Here is a 21,324-nt window from a genome sequence, read left to right as displayed (position 1 = left end):
CTGGTTGGCAAAGTAGTCCTTGGGCAGCCCTGCCCTCTCTTGCTGCTTAGCATCTGTCTGGATAGAATTTGGTGTTTTGCTTCCCTATCCTGTGGGGCTGCCAGCTATTTGGAGGAATAAATAGATGATGACAAGCAAACAGAGTAGGTGATAACATCAAGTTGTTGAGAGCAGATAAGGAACAGTATTGGTAGAGAGGGACTTGACTCCTAATTAGAGCAGAACCAGAGCTTGGGGGACATACTTAACCCCAACCCTCACTCCAGGAGGCTGCAGTCCCACTATCACACCCCACCTTGGATCCCAGAGAAGAGCAAGAAGACACCTACTGCTTAGAATGGTGCCTGTCCGGATGCTGTGGACACAGACAGCCCATAGCTTCTTTGGGCAGCATGCTCAACCCAGGGGGGCCTGGCAGTGAGTACTGGGAAGTCAGCTCTGGCACCTGAACTGGGACCTAGAGAGAAAAGGGGATCATAAGTAAAGGGTGTGAAATAACATCCTCCAGAGGAATTTGACGGTAGCGCAGCGGGTTAAGTGCACATGGCGCAAAGCACAAGAACCGGCCTAAGGATCCCAGTTTCAGCCCCAGCTCCCCACCTGCAGGGGAGTTGCTTCACAGGTGGTGAAGCAGGTCTGCAGGCGTCAACAAGAAAAAACCCTCCACCTCTTATGGGCCACCTCTCAAATCTTCTCTAGGAATGGGGTGACAGCTCCTATGACTGGGTCCTAGGGAGGTTTTTTGCTTTTCTCTGTCTCCCAGGCTCCTCGCTTCCTCCCTGTCTCCTGTTGCTAACACTCAGGCTCCTCACTTTCAGATGCAAGAGCTGAGAGAACAGTCCTTCCTGCACAGGGTCTGAAAGTTTCAGAGACTGAACCATGAGGCATCTGGGTAGAGAAACTGGAATTGAAGGGACATTCCTTTTGGTGATCAATCAGCTCCTGGTCCTACATCCTGGCTTTTGTCCTTGTCTTTGGGAACTGTTCCCAATCTGAGGTGCTCACCTCCTCAACTTTCTTGTCCTGGGCCTTGGTCTCCACAAACTCCTCTTGAAGGACTGTGGATACTTGGTGACATTCTGGAGTGCAGGACTGGCTGGGAAGGTGGAGTGATGAGGGAGAACTAGGAAGGCTAAGGGGAAGAAAAGGGAGGTTAGGAGGAAAGAGAGGTAGGTGTGACATAGGGAGGGGGAAGGGACAGGATCTCATGGCACCAGGTGCTAAGGAGCCCACAGGGATGGATGTGTGGGGAATAAGGGGGCAGTAGTGGTGCAGTGAATAAAGTTCTGGAGTCATGGGGGGTCAGGCAGTGGCACTCCTGGTTGAGAACACCATGCTTAAGGACCCAGGTTCAAGCCCCCAGTCCCCACTGCAGGGGGGGAGTTTCACAAGCAGTGAAACAGGGTTGCAGGTATCTCACTTTCTCTATCTCTCCCCCTCCACCCTCAAATTTTCTCTGTTATATTAAAAAGAAAGAAAAGGAGGGGGGATGGGAGGGGAGAGGATGGGAGGCACTGGAGTTTCAAGCATGAGGTCCAGAGTGATCTCTGGCATCACATGTGCCAGAGTGATGCTGATGCTCTCCTTTTCTCACTGATGAACTAATTAATTAAAATAAAGAGGGGTGTAGTAGCTGAGAGCAGGGGAGAGAGTCAGTCACTTTCTGGTTTAGTAAACAATGATACCTGCCTCTTAACTGCATCTTTTTAATAGTAGAGACTGCTACTGTGGGCTGGGGTACCATTTACTCTTTGACACAGATCATTTTAAGTGATAATCAGTGCACTGGGCACTGGGTAGGAAACCCTAATCCTAGGTATCAGATCAAAAGCAAGGAGACCCTATACCCCATAATCTGGAGAAAGGGGACTGTCCTTCCTGAGCTGAAGGATGGGGCAGGTTTGGGAAGCAGAACTCACCACTGTTGTGGAGGGCCTGGTTTGGGGGGCTGTGGAAAGTCCTGTTGAGTGGTTGAAGCACCTGCCTCATATCCTCGGAGTTTCTCCCTTAGGGCAACCACCTGGAATTGAAGCAGCTCAGCCTCTCAGAGTCCTGGGAGAGCACAGGTAAGGCAACACCTGAGCCCCGGCCTCCCAGCCATGCTCTCCAGGTAGGCTCCTCACCTCAGCCTGCAGCTGCTGGCAGATGGTGGCATACTGGCTGATGTGACAGTCCAGGCTGATCACGTTGCTTTTCAGCTAAGAGGGAGGCACAGGGGAGAGAACTGATTGTTCATTCACAACAGCTTGAGCGGCTGCTTCCAATGGTCAGAACCACATGGGTGTTTCACTCATATCCCACAATCTGGTCTCCAGCTGGGAGGCACAGCTGGGAAGGTCAGTGGCTTAGCTGTGGCAAGTAAAAAGCAGGGGCTGCCTTTGAACTTTAGATCCCTGACGCCCTGTCTAGTATCCTTTTACCAGATCAAGTGTTTTTCAGCAGAAGCTCCAGGAATGCCAGCAGTTCCCCAGAGAAGGCAGGGGAAAACTGGAGCAGTCTTATTGTTATATATTGATTTTGCTGAAATCAAAATATATATATATATTTTGTTATATATTGTTTTGCTGAAAATAGTGTTCTGCTGCTATAAACACATCTGACAAAGATCACTGGGTGACAGTTGACCACCCTCTCCTATTGCCTCCCTCAAGAGTGCCTCCATCACCCCCATGTTGCGATAGTTTATCCTATTTCCAAGTCTTGGAGTTCACCCTCCCTCATGCTCACCTGGAGTCTTCCCAAAGATAGCAACTGTGTCACTTCTAACTCAAGGATGCCCCCCTGAATCAGAGGTTTGGGAACCTCTCTCTGTCTTTATACTGTTCCAGGAACCAAAGGGAGATAGGATGCAGTCCCTGCCTCCTCCCCACCTTGGCTTCCCCTCCCCTCCCCACCTAGTTGGCAGTTCCTGGAGGATACATACCGAGAGCTTGATCTCCTTGGCCCGGTCAGCATATTTAAGGGTATTGTAAGTGTCCTCGTAGGTGAGGCTGGAAGGGCTGACAGCTGCAATCATCACCGTGCGGCAATTGCCCCCAATGGAGTCCTTGAGCAGGCGGGTCAGCTTGCTGTCCCGGTAGGGCACATGAGACTTGCGGCCCTGAGGACAGTGAGCAGGCTTGGGGTGAGGAGGCTGGGACCAGGCAGCCTTTGGCCCAGGATAGAAAGGGAGGACCCTTGGATCCAGGCCACGGTCCCAGGAAGGACACCGAGTGCCTGCAGCATCACCTTTGCATCGGCCAGGGCGTTGAGGACATTGATGAGGGCCAGTAGAGAGCGGTTGATGTTGGCACCCTCCCGCAGGCGCTCCCCCTTGGCGTGGGTACTGGATGCCCGTTCTGAGCCTGCCAGGTCAATCAGGCTCATCTTGGCCACTCGAAGGGCCTGGGTCAGACCTGTGACCCGGTCCTGCTGCTTCACAAATATCTGGAGACAGACAGCTGGATTGAGAAGTTGCTGGGTATGAGGAGCCTAGGCTTGGGTTCTGACCTGTGACCCTGCTCACCTGGAAGATGGCATGGGAGCGGGATGATGTAGCATTGGCATCTGTGGGATGCTGTGTGCGGTTCTGGTTGCCCCTGGTCAGCATCTCCAGCAGCTGTTCAGCTGAGGCTGGCTGTAGAGGAGGTGCCCAGGAAGCAGGCTGTGGTCTCCCGGGGGACGATCCCCTCTCCCCTCACCCCCAACAGGGACCAGTGTTGCCCTCTTGCTTCCACTACAACCTCCATAAGACTCAGGCATTCTCAAACTGCCTGCTGAGGGAACCCTGAGGGATCAATGGGGCTGCTCATTCCCACCCAAACCCAGTCCCACACCTGGTGGAAAGAAAGTCCTTGTACTACCACCCCCTTGTCAGGGTCCTCACGGATGGCCAGAGGCCCCTTGGGCTCCAGGAGGTCATGAATCTGCTCATTGTACACCTGGAGAGAAAGGAGGCAAAGGAGAGGTCTGAGGAAAGGGCCCATTGGAAGCCTCTAAGCTTCTTCCCTAGAGGCCTGGAGAGGTCTGCTGTTTGAAGCAGGAGAAGCATAAGTCATCTTCCCTTTAGTGGCACTGTGCACCTTCATGTTAAATGATGAGTGGCCTAGGAAGTAGCATAGTGGATAAAGTGGTGGGCTCTCAAGCATGGGATACTGAGTTTGATCCCCAGTATTGCATGTGCCACAGTGATGTTCTGGTTCTCTCACCTTTTGCTCCTCTCTTATCAATCAGTCAATCAATCTCCAAAAAAAAAAAAAAAAAAAAAAATCAAGAACACTGGACCAGGAAGTGGCGTTGAACTCTCAACCAAGAGGTCCTGAGTTCGATCCTCAGCATCAAATGTGGCAGAGTGATACTCTGGTTCTCTTTCCTCCTCCTTCACCTTCTTTCTCTCTTTCTTTAAAACAATTTGTTCTGCTTTATATTTTATTATTTATTTATTTATTTTTTACCAGAGCACTGTTCAGCTCTAGGTTATGGCAGTGTGGGGGATTGAACCTGGGACTTTGGAGTCTCAGGCATGAGAGTCTCTTCGAACAACCATTATACTATCTACCCCCACCCTTTCCTCCTCTCTCTAATAAATAAGTATATACATAGCTCACTTGAATGTATAGCTCATTGCTTTGCCAGGTGTGTGGCCAAGGCTTGAGCCCAGCTCCCACTGCACTGAAGGAAGCTTTGATGCTGTGCTTTCTCTCTCTCTCTGCCTTTGACTCTCTGTTTCTATTAAAAATAATTTTTAAAAAATAAAAAACAAATAAATGATGAGAATAGGATGTGCAGGTTCAGTTGGCAAGAAATTTATCAGTGAGTTGTAGCTATGCCTGAGGGTCTCTCACTGGATTCCAATCTTCCCAGTTCCTTCTGCTCCACCTACTCCTTGAATCTCACCCCCTTTCCAGCCTGGGGTGAAAAAGAAAGAAAAACAGGGTTTCCCAGGTCTGTGGAAGGGACAGCCCTACCTCCTGGTAGCTGATGAGCACTTCAAATTGCTTCTCTTCCTGGTGGGCCTCCAGACGCTTGTATAGTTCCATGGTGGTGAGGTACATGATGCCCGGGTCCTCCTCTCTTCCTAGCATGGTGTGAGTCTTCCCCGCTCCAGTGGCTCCATAGGCAAACACTGCAGAGGGTTGAGTAGGGGGTAAAGTGGTGGAAGGACCAGACATGTCTACTCGTGCATTTTCATCTGGCTTGGCCCTTCCGTTCTTCCCAAGCACTTTGCCTTTGTCTCCCTTGTCCAGTTCCTCTGTTCCTACCCACTTGCACCTCCTGCTCAACTACAGCTTATAGCTTCTCCATGCCTCTGACCTGAAGGGCAAAGGGGTCTTCACTCTGGGTAGGGGCTGATCCCTTCCTTGGGGAGGGCTTCTCCTGTCTAAAGAGAATCCTGGTATATATAACATAAGTTTATTTATTTATTTATTGGATAGAGACACAAATCTAGAGGAAAGGGAAAGAGAGAGCAAGAGAGTACTTCAGCACTGCTTCACTATTCACGGAGCTCACCCACTGCAGGTAGGGGCCAGGATCTTGAATCTGGGTCCTTTTGCACTGTAATATATGCACTCAATCATATACATGTAACAATCCCCTTTTGAAGACCCTCAATCCTGTCCCTCATACCACTTACCTGCTCTCTAACCACCCCTGGGTAGGTGTGACTTTGCAACTAGTGTCTCTCCATCCATAGTAAGTATCAAAAGACAGAAACCCAGGCCAGGCAGTAGCATAGCGAGTTAAGTGCACATGGCACTAAGTGTAAGGACTGGCACAAGGATCCCGGTTAGAGCCCCCTGGCTCCCCACCTGCAGGGGGTTGCTTCACAAGTGGTGAAGCAGGTCTGCAGGTGTCTTTTTCTTCCTCTCTCTGTCTTACCCTCCTCTCTTGATTTCTCTGTCCTATCAATAACAGCAATAACAACAACTGCAACAAAATGGCAAAAAATGGCCTCCAGGAGCAGTGAATTCGTAGTGCAGGCAGGTACTGAGCCCCATCAATAACCCTGAAGGCAAAAAAAAAGACAGAAACCATTTGACCTGTTATGGTGCCCCAAGGTCCAGCAGAGAAAACAAAAGCTAGTAGCCCTGTCTCATTAAGGGTCCAGGTGAGAGGAAAGGGCACCTCACAAATGACACAGAACCTCTCCCTCCCCCATAGGAAGTAGGGAGGCAGGACTGTCCACTAGGGCTCTTCCCTCCCCACTTACTACCCAGGCCCTCACCTGAGCAGTTGTAACCCTGGAGGAAGCTGTCCAGGATGCTGTGGGTGGTGTGCTGGAACACGTCTTGTTGGGTAGCCGCCTCACCAAACACCCGGTCAAAGACAAATGTCAGGTCTTTGCCTTTCTTCTTGGGGCCATCATGGGTGCTGCCCCATTTCATACCAAGGAACCCCCCATCAGGCTCCTCAGGGTCAAACACCAGCACCTTCTCGTCCACCACCTGAACTACAGGCCGCCGTTGACTCTCCAACTCCCGTTGGGTGGGGGGCCGCACCCGCACCACCACCCGCACCATGCTGTCCTCCATCACCATCACCATGGCAACACCTGGGCAGACATGTGGAGAGGACAAATCGGTATAAGAAATTAGTAGCTTTTCTATTGTTATCTTAGAGTAGTTATTAAGAATATAAAAATGTTATCTAATTATCTTTCAGCATCTTTTGACGTGCTTAAGTGCTGTTAGTTCTTACTTTCCTAAAGTGATAAACTATTTGACATCACTCCTGGTATTAAACCAACCATCCATTCTTGAAAACAATCATACCATTTCTTCTCTTTAAAATTCTTCATTTTTTTTCAAGCTATTCTCAAGAATGTGAGATTCCAGGGAATAGTTCCACACCAAAGTTCTGTGCTTCTATCCTTCAAATATAACAACCATAGTTCTCACAAAGTCTTAGAGTTTGTGAAGCTTTCCATTTCTAAATGGTCAAATGAATCAACATATTCTTTCATATCCTACTTAAATATGTATTCCTGTGGCCAGGGAGTTGGTTCAGTGGGTAGAGTGGAGGAGTTTCAGATAAGATTGGTTGTGTTCAGGGTGGTATGGCTGTAGACTAGAGTGCAGCACTTTCATTCATGAGACCCTGGCTTTAATCCCTGGTACTGCATATGCCAGAGAGGTGCTCTGGTTTCTTTCTCTCTCATAAAATAAATAAAAATAAAAAAGAGAGACGATATCTTTTTTCAAGGTATAAAGGTATTTTCCTCGTATTTCTGCATAATAACTTTTTGAAAACATTTTTTCCTTTTTTTAATTTTTAAAATTATTTTTATTTTATTTGATAGAGACAGCCAGAAATCAAGAAGGAAGGGGGTGAGAGAGAGAGAGAGGCAGAGAGACACTTACAACACTGCTTCACCACTTACAAAGCTTTCCCCTTGCAGGTAGGGACCAGGGCCTCAGACCCGGGTCCTTGCACACTGTAATGTGCTCAACCAGGTGTGCCACCACCATAATAACTTTTCTTTTTTTTGTCTTTAGGTCTTTATGTAGATGAAATAAAATTTTTTTGTGTGCAAATGACCTAAGGTTTCTTTTTTCCTTTTTGTTGCCCTTGTTGTCTTTTTGTTGTTGTTGTAGTTACTATTATTGTTGTTATAGATGTCATCTTTTGTTGGATAGGACAGACAGAAATGGAGAGAGGAGGGGAAGGCAGAGAGGGAGAGAGAAAGATAGACACCTGCAGACCTGCTTCACCGCCTGTGAAGCGACTCCCCTGCAGGTGGGGAGCCGGGGGGCTTGAACCGGGATCCTTATTCAGGTCCTTGCACTTTGCGCCACGTGCGCTTAACCCACTGTGCCCCCGCCCAACTCCCGACCTAAGGTTTCTAAGTATGCTTTTTAATAGTAATTATCTCGAGATTACTCATTAAAGAGTATATTTTTTCCTCTGTCAATTTGAAATATCTCATTTCACATAAACTAAGTTTGTTATAATCATCAGTTTGTGAATTCTTTTCTTTTTTTTTTTTTCTTTTTTTGGTCTCCAGGGTTATTGCTGGGGCTCGGTGCCTGCACTATGATTCCACTACTCCTGGAGGCTATTTTTTCCCTTTTGTTGCTTATAGTTGTTGTTATTATTATTGTTCTTATTGCTGTCATTGTTGGATAGGACAGAGAGAAATCGAGAGAAGAAGGGAAGACAAAGGGGGAAAGAAAGACATCTGCAGACCTGCTTCACCACCTGTGAAGTGATCCCCCCTGCAGGAGGGGAGCCAGGGGCTCGAACCAGGATCCTTAAGTGAGTCTTTGCGTTTTAAGCCATGTGCGCTTAACCTGCTGCACTACTGCCCAGCTCCCATAATCATCAATGTTACTAGATTCTCCATTCTGTTTTAATGATAAATTTATTACTTTTTTCTTTATTTTTTAAAAATTTATTTATTTATTTTCCCTTTTTTGCCCTTGTTGTTTTTTATTGTTGTAGTTATTGTTGTTGTTATTGATGTCATCGTTGTTGGGTAAGACAGAGAGAAATGGAGAGAGGAGGGGAAGACAGAGAGTAGGAGAGAAAGATAGACACCTGCAGACCTGCTTCACCGCCTGTTAAGCAACTCCCCTGCAGGTGGGGAGCCGGGGGCTTGAACTGGGTTCCTTATGCCGGTCCTTGCGCTTTGCGCCTCGTACACTTAACCCACAGTGCTACCGCCCGACTCCCTACCTTTTTCTTCTATGTTGAATCACTGCAGTTCTATAGCTTACTGTTCTTTTTCTGGGCTATTCTTGAGCATCTTATCTTGTACTGTATGATTGTAAAATTAACTTACAAAGTCCTATGAAAATCCTACTAAGATTTTAATTGAGATTATTTTAGATTTATAAGTTAATATGAGAACTTGCATCATAACATTAACAGGTTTTCCTACCTAGGAACATAGCATCTCTTTTCATTATTTACAACTTTATAATCTTCAGTAACATTTTATAGTTTTCCTCATGTGGGTTTTTATATATTTCTTGATAGGTTTATTACTAGTTATTGTTTAGTCTTTGTTATATTGTAGATAGGCTCTTTTTTTTTTTTTTTTCCTCCAGGGTTATTGCTGGGTTCGGTGCCTGCACCATGAATCCACCGCTCCTGGAGGCCATTTTTCCCCCTTTTGTTGCCGTTGTTGTTGTAGCCTCGTTGTGGTTTTTATTATTGCCATTGTTGGCGATGTTCGTTGTTGGATAGGACAGAGAGGAATGGAGAGAGGAGGGGAAGACAGAGAGGGGGAGAGAAAGATAGACACCTGCAGACCTGCTTCACTGCCTGTGAAGCGACTCCCCTGCAGGTGGGGAGCCGGGGGCTCAAACCGGGATCCTTACACAGGTCCTTGCGCTTTGCGCCACATGCGCTTGTGGATAGGCTCTTTTTAAAATTGCATTTCCCAATTCATTTTTGCCAGCATACATATAGAATGCTGCTAATTTCTACATGCAGGTCTTGTATTTGGCTACACTGTGAACTCCTTTATTAGTTCTAACAGACTGTCATTGACTCTCTGAGGTTTTCCAATTAAATGATGGTATAGTTTGCAAATAATGACAGTGACTTTCTATTTTTAGCTTTGCTATATTTAGTCCCCTACCCTTCATTACCCATTAGGAATGGGTGTTGAATTTTATCAAATGCTTTTTTGGTACTTGCCCAGATGATCACACAGTGTTTCTCCTTCAGTCTGTTAACACAGAAGTTGATGTGGACAGATGACCTAATGTAAACCTGGTAATAATTCCAAATACTTATTTGCCTATTCTTCCTTATATCCTCTTCATAGCTCTCTCCATTCCTCCTCCCCTATTCCCTTCCTTTAAGCCATCCAACCAAAGGCAGAGGTGGACTTTTTGGAATGCAGGATTTATAGATATCCCAGAAAAGTTCAGTCCCACTCTAGGGTCATAGTACAGGGGGAAGGAACAGGTCTGTTCCTGAGGGTGTATGAATGGATGAGGATGAGTCCTTCCATAGTAAAGACAAGAGCCTGTAGATGGGTCACAATCACCAAGGTCATGCAGAAAAGAGAAGGAGGACTTTACCTAATACTCCAGAAAATGATTCATATTTGCTTTTGGGAATAAGAGAATTGAGCTGATTTGAAACTCCTACCCCCTCAAGACCAGAGTTTTCTTCTTTCTTTTTTCTTTCTTCTCCTTTTTTTTAAGAGAAAGAGAGAGGGGGCAGAGACAGAGAGGGAGAGGGAGAGGGAGAGAGAGACCACAGCACTAAATCTTTCTTCGATGCAATAGGCGCTGGAGTCAAACCCGGTCACACACATGGCAAAGTAGTGCACTATCCAAGTGAGCTATTTCACCAGCCCATCCCTAAACTACTTCTCCTTTGTATTATCTTTATTTATTTACTGGATAGAGACATCCAGAAATCGAGAGGAGAGGGGGTGATAGGAAGAGAGAGAGAGAGAGAGAGAAAGAGAGAGAAAGAGAGAGACACCTACAGTCCTGCTTCACCACTCATAAAGTTTTCCCCTTGCAGGTAGGGACTGGGGGGGGGGGGTTTGAACCTGGGACTTTGAGCACTGTAGTGTGTGTGCTCCACTGAGTGTGCTACCCCCCAGTCCCCAGCCCTAAACCTCTTAGCTTCTTTCCCTATTCAGAACAAGAAAGAGATATCAACTAATCATAATCTCTCTTTTTTTCCTCCAGGATTATTGCTGGGGCTCAATGCCTGCACTATGAATCCACTGCTCCTAGTGGTCATTTTTTCCCACTTTTATTGGATAGGACAGAGAGAAATTTAGAGAGGAGGGGAGACAGAGAGGGGGGAGAGAAAGACAGATACCTGAAGACCTGTTTCACTGCTTGTGAAGTAATCCCCCCTGCAGGTGGGAAGCCAGGGGCTCAAACCAGGATCCTTGCATGGGTCCTCGAACTTTGTACTATATCTGCTTAACCCAGTGCACCACAGCCCAACCCCCCATAATCTCTTTATTGTATAAATTCTTCTATTCCTGTCTAACAGATAGCCATAACACTAAATACAATAGCTAAGTGTTCACTATACCAGGGATGGTTTCAAGAACTTTACATGTACCATCTCTATCACAATCCCACATGATAGATACTATTATTAAACTCATCTTGCCAGTATTATTCTACAAACACTTGCAGAAATATGAACTGTACCTCATTTCTCTCTTTCTCTTTTTTCCTTTCTTTCTCTTCTTAAGCTAGAGACAGAAGCAGAGAGAGAGATAAACAGAGAAAGTGACCATAGCACCAAGCTTCCTTCAATGTGGCGGGGGTCAGGCTTGAACCTGGGTCCTGCACAATGACAAAATAGTGACCTATATCGTTGGCCCTCTTCCTCAGTTTCAATACTCATGGTTCCTGCATCCTGTCCTTGCATTCCCTCCCCAGGGAGCTTTACTCTGGTAGAAAACTGAAGGCAGAAGGAGCCTGGCCCCACCATCTGGGTCTGCACTGGCTGCTGAATGGCAGGCCCCACTTTTTCCCTGGGAAGGTTTGAGCTGAGGAGGAGCCACAGAGCAGCCTAACATTCTGAGCAGGAAATTAAAAAGGGCACTGGCAACGGAGTGCACATAACCTTTCCTGTTCTCTCCTCTCCACCTCCTGAGGGCCAGTGAGGCAGACTGTTTGCCTAATGAGATGTTTTCCTTCTTGTCGAGACAGTGTGGAGGGGTATGGGGTGCGATGGTGGGGATGACACTTGGCAGGGCTGTGGCTGGGACTCCTGGGCTCTGGCTGGGTGCTGCATCTGACAGGTGGGGAGGTCTTCCCACCAACCACACATGGATGCCGCATCAGCTTCCCCTTCCAAAAGAGAGAACAGACACTGATCTGCTCCCGCCCCAGGGGGATGGGGAGATTAATGAGCGAACGTTTGTCAAGTTTGCTTTGATCCTCAGTTGGAAAGAGCATTTCAGCCCAAAGTACAAGGGAGATGATTCTTTAATAAGATCTGCAGGGTTCTGAGCGAGCCACAGTCACGTCCTGTTTCTAACCCAGGGCAGCTCATTAAAACCCAGAGGCTAGTTGGCTGTCGGGCTAGGGCTGGGAAGTCAAGATTCAATTGTTTTCAGGTTAGTTTCCTAGGCCCACCATCATAGACAGGCAGAGTGAGCTCCTTAGAAGCCCCTGGAGAAGAATTTCTGAGGACTTGAGGGGATTTGCCGACAAACAATGAAAGCTAGGAAAGTGGGAAAAGTGCCTACTCTTTGAATGTTTTATTTTTTTTACAAAGGTTGCTGCAGCCTCTTCAACTCTCCTTTATAACTCTTGCACTGGCAGTTTTTTGTCCTTAAGCTCTGAGAGCAGGGCCACCTTCCTATATAACCTGTCAGACCCAACATGTAACAGATGTAGATTAATAGCTATCCCACAAATGAATAGGGGCCAGAGGCAATGAAAGTCTGAGTGCCAAAGTCTAAAAGTAGTAATTATTATAGATAACATGTACTGGGCATGTACTAAATATCAGGCACTGTGTTAAGTGCTTTCCAAATGGTGTCACTTGACTTTCACAACAATCTCATCTGTAAGTATTGATGCAATTGTTATACTACTTTACAAAGGAAGCTGAGGTTAATGGAGGAACTTGTATATGCAGCAAGACCAGCACTTGGCCTTGTACTGACAGTCACCAGAGACTCCACTATTCATCCCTAGTCAAGTCTACCTCATAGTTGGGCTTTTGCATATCCAATCTCCCTCATTTTAGTACTTAAAAAGCAAAGTCCTGTCTTTCTAGACATGGTTGTATAGACAAAGGAGCTGTCTTTCAGTTCTTCTTCTTCTTCTTTTTTGTAAATACTGCTTGGATTATAATTAGGATGAACTTTTCACTTTAAAAAAAAATTATTTATCCTTTTATTGCCCTTGTCTTTTACTGTTGTTGTAGTTATTAATGTCGTCATTTTTGGATAGGACAGAGAGAAATGGAGAGAGGAGGGGAAGACAGAGAGGGGGAGAGAAAGATAAGATACCTGAAGACCTGCTTCACCACCTGTGAAGCGACTCCCCTGCAGGTGGGGAGCCAGGGGCTTGAACCGGGATCCTTCTGCCAGTCCTTGTGCTTTGCGCCACATGCGCTTAACCCCCTGCACTACCACCCGACTCCCTCACATTTTTTTTTAAACCAGAGCACTGCTCAGCTCTGGTTTATAGTGATGCGGAGGATTAAACCTGGGACTTCAGAACCTCTTTGCATAATCATTTTGTTATCTACCCCTGCCCTCTTTTGGTTCTTTAAATATAAAATCATAAAGTTGTAGCTGATAATAGTTTTTTTTATTCCTTTCTTATTTTGTTTTTATTAAAATTTTATTTCTCATTAAACAATAAATTGTTGGGAAGGTGGCTGGGGAAATAACTCAACTGGTAGAGCATCAGACTTTCACGCTGGAGTTCCCGGTTTGATCCCTGGCAACAAACATTCAGAGTGGTACTCTGGCTTATCTTTTTTTTTTTTTCTTTTCTTTTCTTTTCTTTTTTTTTTTTTTTGCCTCTAGGGTTATTGCTGGGGCTTGGTGCCCGCACTATGAACCCACTGCTCCTGGAGGCTATTCTTTCCCTTTTGTTGCCCTTAGTTGTTTATCATTGTTGTGGCTTCTCTCTTTTCCCTATTCTCAGCTTCATATGAAACTCTCCTCATATGAAGCAATAAAATAAATATTGGGTTGTTGAAAAAGTCCTGATTCATTTTTGCATAGAAAAATATGTCATGTGGTCTGGGAGGTGGCACAGTGGATAAGGCTTTGGACTCTGAAGCATGAGGTCCCAAGTTTAAATCCCCGGCAGCACATGTACCAGAGTGATGTCTGGTTCTTTCCCTCTCTCCTATCATTTCTCATGAATGAATAAATAAATAAATAAAACTTAAAAAACTCCCAAAAGTTACAAGTAAACGGAGCTGGAGTCCTGCCAAAAAAAACAATACCCCAACTCTTGGGAGTCGGGCAGTAGCGCAGCGGGTTAAGCACACGTGGCACAAAGCACAAGGACCGGCGTAAGGATCCCGGTTGGAGCCCCTGGCTCCCCACCTGTAGGGGAGTCACTTCACAGGCAGTGAAGCAGGTCTGCAGGTGTCTATCTTTCCCTCCCTCCCTCTTTCTTCCCCATCTTTCTCCATTTCTCTTTCCTATCCAACAACAACGACATCAATAACAACAACAATAAAACAACAAGGGCAACAAAAAGGAAAATAAATAAATAAATAAACATTAAAAAAAAAGAAAAATATGTCATGACTTTTCCAACAACCCAATAAATAAGGTGGTGATTCACCTAGTTGAGTGCACTTATTACAATGTGAAAAGACCTGGATTCAAGCTCCTGGTCTACACTGGAACAAGGGAGGAAGCTTCATCAGTGGTGAAGCAGTGATGCAGGTGTCTTTCTTTGTCTCTTCTCCCTCTCTATCTTCCCTTCCCTTTCAATTTCTCTTTGTTTCTATCCAAAATAAATAAATAGCCTGCCTGGGAGACAATTCACTGGAGTACATATATTCTCTTGTATGTGAAATCCTGAGTTTGAACTCATACCCTGGAGGCAACAAACAAAGCAAATAAATACTTACATTTTTATGAGAGAGAAACAGACAGAAAGGGAGACCAGTGCATCAGCCTATCATATTTGGTGCTGGGAATCAAACATAAGGCATCAGCAATGCAAGTGATTTATTTTGCCATTAACCAGCCACCATGACTCCAAGTCTTACTATTTCATTTTTCTTGGATTATAATCTGGCTAGCTTCTCTAGCACAATATTGAATAAAAGTAGCAATAGTGAGAAATTTTATATGGAAGGCTTCTATCATTTCACTTTTTGTTGATTTAAGATTACTGATTTTAAAAGTATCCGTGGGTGGTCCAGGAGGTGGTGCAGTGGATAAAGCTTTGGATTCTCAACCAAGAGGTCCCAAGTTCGGTCCCCGGCAGCACACGTCCCAGAGTGATGTCTGGTTCTTTCTCTCCTCCTATCTTTCTCATGAATAAACAAATAAATAAATTCTTTTTAAAAAAATATTTATTTATTCCCTTTTGTTGCCCTTGTGGTTTAATATTGTAGTTACTATTGTTGTTGTTATTGATGTCGTTGTTGTTGGAGAGGAAAGAGAGAAATGGAGAAAGATGGGGAAGAAAGAGGGAGGGAGAGAAAGATAGACACCTGCAGACCTGCTTCACCACCTGTGAAGTGACGAACCTGCAGGTGGGGAGCCGGGGGCTCGAACCGGAATCCTATGCCAGTCCTTGTGCAAATTTTTACCACGTGTGCTTAACCCACTGCACTACTGCCCAAATCCTAATAAATAAATTCTTAAAAAAAAAAAAAAGTATCAGTGGATACTGAATTTTATTTCTGTTCCTATCCATATTTTTTCTCTTTTAACCTGTAAATGTGTTTATTAATTTATTAATACATCTTTTAATGTTAATCTTTTCTCACATTCCTGGGATAAACTCAAGTTGGTTATGATGTATTTTCAAAAATACATTCTTGGATCTATATATAATCAGTGCAGATCTACAAAAAAAAGCAAAAATAACCCAAATAAAAAGTGGGCCAGAGAACCCAGTGGTAGCATACCCAGTTAAGTGCACATAGTCCTAAGTGTAAGGACCAGCACAAGGATCCAGGTTCCAGCCCCTGGCTCCCCACCTGCAGGGGAATTTGACAAGCAGTGAAGCAAGTCTTTTTCTTTCCCTGTCTCTATCTATCTCCCTTTCCCTTCTCAATTTCTCTCTTTCCTATCCAATAAAATAGAAAAAATGACTGCTAGGAGCTGTGAATTCATAGTACTGCCCCGAGCCCCAGTAATAACCTTGAAGGCAAAAAAAAAAAAAATCAGTTTCCTAAAGAAGAAATACACACGGCCCATACACATGAAGAAATGTTCCACTTCACTTATCATTAAAGCAATGCAAATTAAAACTACAGAGTGTCAGGTGGTAGTGCATCAGGGTAAGCACACACGGTGTAAAACGCAATGACCGGAGTAAGAATTCAATTCCCTGGCTCTCAATCTGCAGAGGGGTCATTTCACAGATGGTGAAGCAGGTCTGCAGGTGTCTTTCTCTCTCCCTCTCAGTCTTCTCCTCTCTTGACTTCTCTCTGTCCTACCCAACAACAACAGCAGCAATGGCAACAATAACAATGACAACAACAAGGAAACAAAATGGGAAAAATGGCTTCCAGGAGCAGTGGGTTCGTAGTGCAGGCATTGAGCCCCAGCAATAGCCCTGGAGGCAAAAAAGAAAAAAAAAAACTACATTGAGATTCCATCTCATACATGAGAATGGTGTTGGAGAAGTGTAGAAAAAGGAACTCCGCTGGTGGGAATACAAAGTAGTCAACCCCTTTGGAAGACTGTATGGACAATCCATAAACAAATAAAAATGGAATTACCTTATGATCCAGCAATACTACTTTTAGTCATTTATCCAAATGACACTCAAACACTAATTAGAAGGGGCATATGCAACCCTACGTTCATTGCTGCATTATTTACAATAGCCAGAGTAGAAACTTCCTAAATGCCCATCAATAGATGACTGGCTAAAGAAGTTACAGGATATATATACCATGACATACTACTCGACAATCAAAAAGGTATTGTGTCCTTTGAGACAAAATGGATAGAACTGAAGGTAATTATACTTAGCAAAATAAGTAAAGGGATAAAAGACAACCAACTACCAGATGGTTTCACTCATATGTGGAATCTAAAGAACTGATACACATGAACTTGCAAGAATAGGCCTAGGCCTATTCAAAATTTCCACACCATCTTGAGTCACTTTTTGACAAGTTCTTTTTCCACTAGAAAACTGTCCAAAAGCACTATCAAAAAGGATGCTCTACTGGTGTCTCTATCTCAGTAGCTGAAGTCAGTTTCTTAATATAATTTTTCTATGTTTCTTTTCTTCCATAAATTGCTAAAGGTTTTCCTTCTTCATGTTTCAGTAGGGCTTCATGTCTAAGTGCTGATAGATTTTTCTTTTCCTTTTTTTTTTCTTTTAAGAGAAACAGAAAAGAGTTATATGAGAGGCTGAGAGATAGAGACACTATCACACGTCCTGTACATGATGTTCCCATATGGTGGAAGGGGCCTGAGCAAGGAAAGTATATACTCTACCAGGCACTATCTCCTGGACTCACTTTATTAATCTTTTCAAAGAGACAGCTTTTGGCTAAACGAACTAACATATAGTAAAATTCTATTTGATTCTACTCTGAACTCTTTTTTTATTACACATTCCCTGTTGTTCTAGTTTATTAAAATTGCATATTTGTCTCACTTCAAAATGTTTAAAAGTAAGCTCAGACTATAAATTATCTTATTTATTTATCTCCAGGATTATCGCTGGGGCTCGGTGCCTGCACTACGAATCCTCAGCCCCTGGAGGCTATTTTTTCTCTTTCGTTGCCATTGTTGTTTATCATTGTTGTTGTTATTGCTATAGTTGTTGTTAGATAGGACAGAGAGAAATGGAGAGGGGACAGGAAGGCAGAGAGGGGGAGAGAAAGATAGACACCTGCAGACCTGCTTCACTGCCTGTGAAGTGACCTCCCTGCAGGTGGGGAGCTGGGGGTTCGAACCCGGATCCTTGTGCTGGTCCTTGCCCGGCCCTATAAATTACCTTCCAAGCATTGCTTTAACTGGAACCAGTTTTATAAATAGCATTATTACTGTTCTATGCTAACTATCTTTTAATTACAAATGTGACATGCTATTTGACTGATTTATTTAATTTTTTAATATCTAAATGTGGGCTTATTTTCATTTTAGACTTTTAACTTAATAGCTAGTGGTGATAGAATATGTTTTATACACTGACAATTGTTCAGATTTACTTGTGGCAGGATACAAATACAAGAAGTAAATACTCTATTTTTATACTTCGAAAACAAGATATAAATGGAACTGAGGTGGGTAATGTAAAACAAATTAAGGGGCCAGGTAGTGGCACACCTGGTTGAGCACACGTTATATATAATGTGCAAAGGCCCAGGTTCAAGCCCTAGGTCCCCACTTGCCGGGGGGTAAGCCTTGCCAGTGGTGAAGCAGTGTTGCAGGTGTGTCTCTATCACACCCTCCCCTCATGATTTCTGCCTGTCTCTATCCAATAAATAAATAAAGATAATAAAAAATAAAATAAAAATAAAACAAATTAAGATCCCTTAAAACCTCCCACTCTAAGGGGGAAAAGTAGTGTAATATAGAGAAGCTCGTTCAGAAAAGTGACAAGCTAGGGACTGCTCAATAAGTGTCAAGTATTCTTATTAGAGTTGATATGATAGCACAACACTTCCCTGTGATGCTCAAGAACATGTCTTTAGTAAAATCCTCCAGCTTTTATCATTTCCGGTCATTTTAGAACTTTAAGGGATGAAAAGTAAGAGAGGCATCCTGGGAACAGTAACAGAAGGCCTGGTTTCTCATCCTACAAGTGTTCTTTGATTCTTTCCATTAGTCAGTCAAACGTTTACTGAGTGCCCGGGTAATTAAGTTGGATAGCTTAGCAATCAGTTCAGAGAAAGTCTTAGTTGCTCCACTCAGAGTCCCAGGCATCCCAGGGCTCCAGTTTTCAGGCTTTTAAGGACCTTTCACAGAGCAGATAGATCGAGAGCTCGGCTCTGTGCAGGTGTGTGAGCCCAGTGTAGGTCCTGTATAAACAAGCAGAGAGGTTCCGACCTCTCAAGCAAAAGATAGAGGAAGCCCCGGCACTCCATGCTGCCCCCTGTGCTCAGGGAAGTCACCCAGAGCCTGCTCGGGTCTCCGCACCGCACCTCCAAGTTCCGCACAAAAGAGATTGGGACCCGGCCTCAGCCCGGACTAGCAGGATTTGCGAGAGGTCAGCACTTACCCTCCGTCCGTTCCCTGTCACTGGTGTCGCGGCCACAGACAGGGGAGGAAGCTCGACCCCGGGAGAGCGCGCCCCACACCGCCCTCCCCGCGCCAACCACCGCCCCGCGCAGAGCGTTCAAACTCACCAAACGATCCAAGCGCGCTTCCCATTGGCCACTGCCCGGAGCGCTGATTGGTTGTTTCCTAAGTAACAAAGTACAGACTTGAGGTGGAGTCGATGTCAACAACGCGCTTGCGCACTCTCCTTTCCCGCCTGGCGGATGTTACAGCCTAGGTCTGGGAGACTGAGCTCCAGACTAACCCTCAGACTGCAGACTGGCTGAGTGTGTGTGTGTGGGGTGTGTGTGGGTGTGTGTGTGTGTGGGGGGTGTGGGGAGGTGTGTGTGGGGGTGTGTGTGTGGGTGTGTGTGTGTGTGTGTGTGTGTGTGTGTGTGTGTGTGTGTGTGTGTGTGTGTGTGAAGCACGGAGTTTTTTGTTTTGTTTTGCCAGAGCACTACTCAGCTCTGGCTTACCATTGTACTGGGGACTGAACCTGGAGCTTTTGTGCCTTAATAATAAAAGTTATTTACATAACCATTATGCTATATACCCAGCCCGAAACACGTTTTCTTCTTCTTCCTTTTTTTTTTTTTTTTTTTGTCTCCAGGTTTGTTGCTGGGGCTCGGTGCCTGCACTACGAATCCAGTGCTCCTGGAGGCCATTTTTTTCTTTTTGTTGCCCTTGTTTATCATTGTTGTTATTGCTGTCGTTGTTGTTGGATAGGACAGAGAGAAATGGAGAGAGGAGGGGAAGACAGAGAGGGGAGAGAAAGACAGACACCTGTAGACCTGCTTCACCGCTTGTGAAGCGACCTCCCTGTAGGTGGGGAGTGGGGGGCTCGAACCAGAATCCTTGCGTGGGTCCTTGTGCTTTGAGTCATGTGCGCTTAAGCTGCTGCGCTGCGCTTAAGCTGCTGCGCTACCGCCGGATACCCCCCCAACACATTTTCAAAGCTGCTACCATCTCCCATGCCCACCCTTAGCTCCACCCCACTGGGCTAAGTTGCATCCACTTTATTAAAGAAAGTCTTTTTAGCCACTGTCCAGATCTCGCCTTGCAGTCATCCCAAGAATGAACGTCTAGAACAGCTTGGATGTAGAAAAGTCAGCAGAGGTTTCTCCCAACCCCCTTGATTTTGACAGAATCATGTATCATGAGCTGACTGTTGATCTGAGGGTTGACCCCGCAGGGCACCGCTGGGCAGCATTACATCCACCCTCCACAGTGTCTGCTGCCTGGGTTCTGCCGGATCAGTTTCATGCTAAGCCCCAATATCAAGGGTGTGGGAAGTCAAAGAGCCTTATATGAGAATGGGGGTCTCATTCCAATCACTGGTGGCTCAGTCACCCGTTTGTGCTGAGACTGTGAAAGTCACTTTAGCTGTCAGTTTCTTCATCTGTAAAATAGGTTAAATGTTCTGCCCTTCTTACTCTCTTAGGAAAGCATGGATATGAAACCCCAGCACATGGAAGGAGATCACATTCTGAGTCTGATTAGGACAAACAGGTGATAGGGTATCAAAAGTCAGTTGCCCACCACTTTGATTAGTCAGATCTGCCCCTGAACTGTGGCATCAGCAGCAGGTCTGGGGCACACAAGAAAGCAAGAGGCAAAATTCCCTTGTGTGATCATCATGATAGCCTAGCAGCCCTGGAGGTGGTGCAGTGGATAAGGTGTTGGACTCTCAGACACAAGGAGATTGATCCTTAGCATTGCATGTGCCAGGGTGATGTTCTGGTTCTTGCATTAGTAAATAAACACATCTTTAAAATATAGTAGAGTCTGGCCTGTGAGACAGCACACAAGACTTGCGTGCTTGAGGACCCAGAGTTCTCAGGTTCAATGCCAGGGACCATGATATGTGAGAGTTGAAAATTGGGACTTTGGGAGTCGGGCAGTAGTGCAGCGGGTTAAGTGCACATGGTGCAAAGCGCAAGGACTGGTAAAGATACCGGTTCGAGCCCCCAGCTCCCCACCTGCAGGGGGGGTTCGATTTACAAGGTGAAGCAGGTCTGCAGGTGTCTATCTTTCTCTCCCTCTCTCTGTCTTCCCCTCCTCCATTTCTCTCTGTCCTATATAACAACAACAACAACAACAACAACAACTACAACAACAATAAAAAACAACAAAGGCAACAAAAGGAAAAATAAATAAAATATTTTAAAAATTTAAAAAGAAAGAAAGGAAGAAAGAAAACTGGGACTTTGTGGTCTGGGAAGTGCCACAGTGTCTAAATTTCTGAAGCATGAGGTCCCAAGTTTAATTCCTTGCATTGCATGAGCCAGAGAGATATTCTGGTTCTCACTCTCCTCTCTCTTTCTTTCATTAATAAATCTTTAAAAAATAAAAGTTGATGGGAGTCGGGCGGTAATGCAGCCGGTTAAGCACATGTGGCACGAAGTGCAAGGACCAGAGTAAGGATCCTGGTTCAAGCACCAGGCTCCGCACCTGCAGAGGGGTCG

General features: G+C 45.2%; 1 protein-coding gene across 9 annotated transcripts in view; it reads right to left on the bottom strand.

The window, feature by feature from the left end:
- KIF18B (kinesin family member 18B) overlaps positions 1-18,924 on the bottom strand; it is a 30,732-nt gene extending 11,808 nt beyond the window's left edge. For all 9 annotated transcript variants that reach the window (XM_060203333.1, XM_060203334.1, XM_060203335.1 and 6 more), the window contains exons 1-11: positions 18,822-18,924; positions 6,206-6,532; positions 4,947-5,104; positions 3,816-3,920; positions 3,506-3,616; positions 3,229-3,426; positions 2,924-3,100; positions 2,124-2,198; positions 1,920-2,020; positions 1,006-1,132; positions 330-457 (exon numbers count right to left, since the gene is read on the bottom strand). In XM_060203333.1, coding sequence (XP_060059316.1) covers positions 330-457; positions 1,006-1,132; positions 1,920-2,020; positions 2,124-2,198; positions 2,924-3,100; positions 3,229-3,426; positions 3,506-3,616; positions 3,816-3,920; positions 4,947-5,104; positions 6,206-6,524 — 1,499 coding nt within the window. In that variant the 5' untranslated portion in view covers positions 6,525-6,532; positions 18,822-18,924. The remainder of the gene's footprint in view (positions 1-329; positions 458-1,005; positions 1,133-1,919; positions 2,021-2,123; positions 2,199-2,923; positions 3,101-3,228; positions 3,427-3,505; positions 3,617-3,815; positions 3,921-4,946; positions 5,105-6,205; positions 6,533-18,821) is intronic.
- Between the last annotated feature and the right edge of the window lie 2,400 nt (positions 18,925-21,324).

Source organism: Erinaceus europaeus, chromosome 12 (genome assembly GCF_950295315.1).
Source record: "Erinaceus europaeus chromosome 12, mEriEur2.1, whole genome shotgun sequence".
Taxonomy (NCBI): Eukaryota; Metazoa; Chordata; class Mammalia; order Eulipotyphla; family Erinaceidae; genus Erinaceus; species Erinaceus europaeus.
This window is presented reverse-complemented; position numbering and strand designations above follow the sequence as displayed.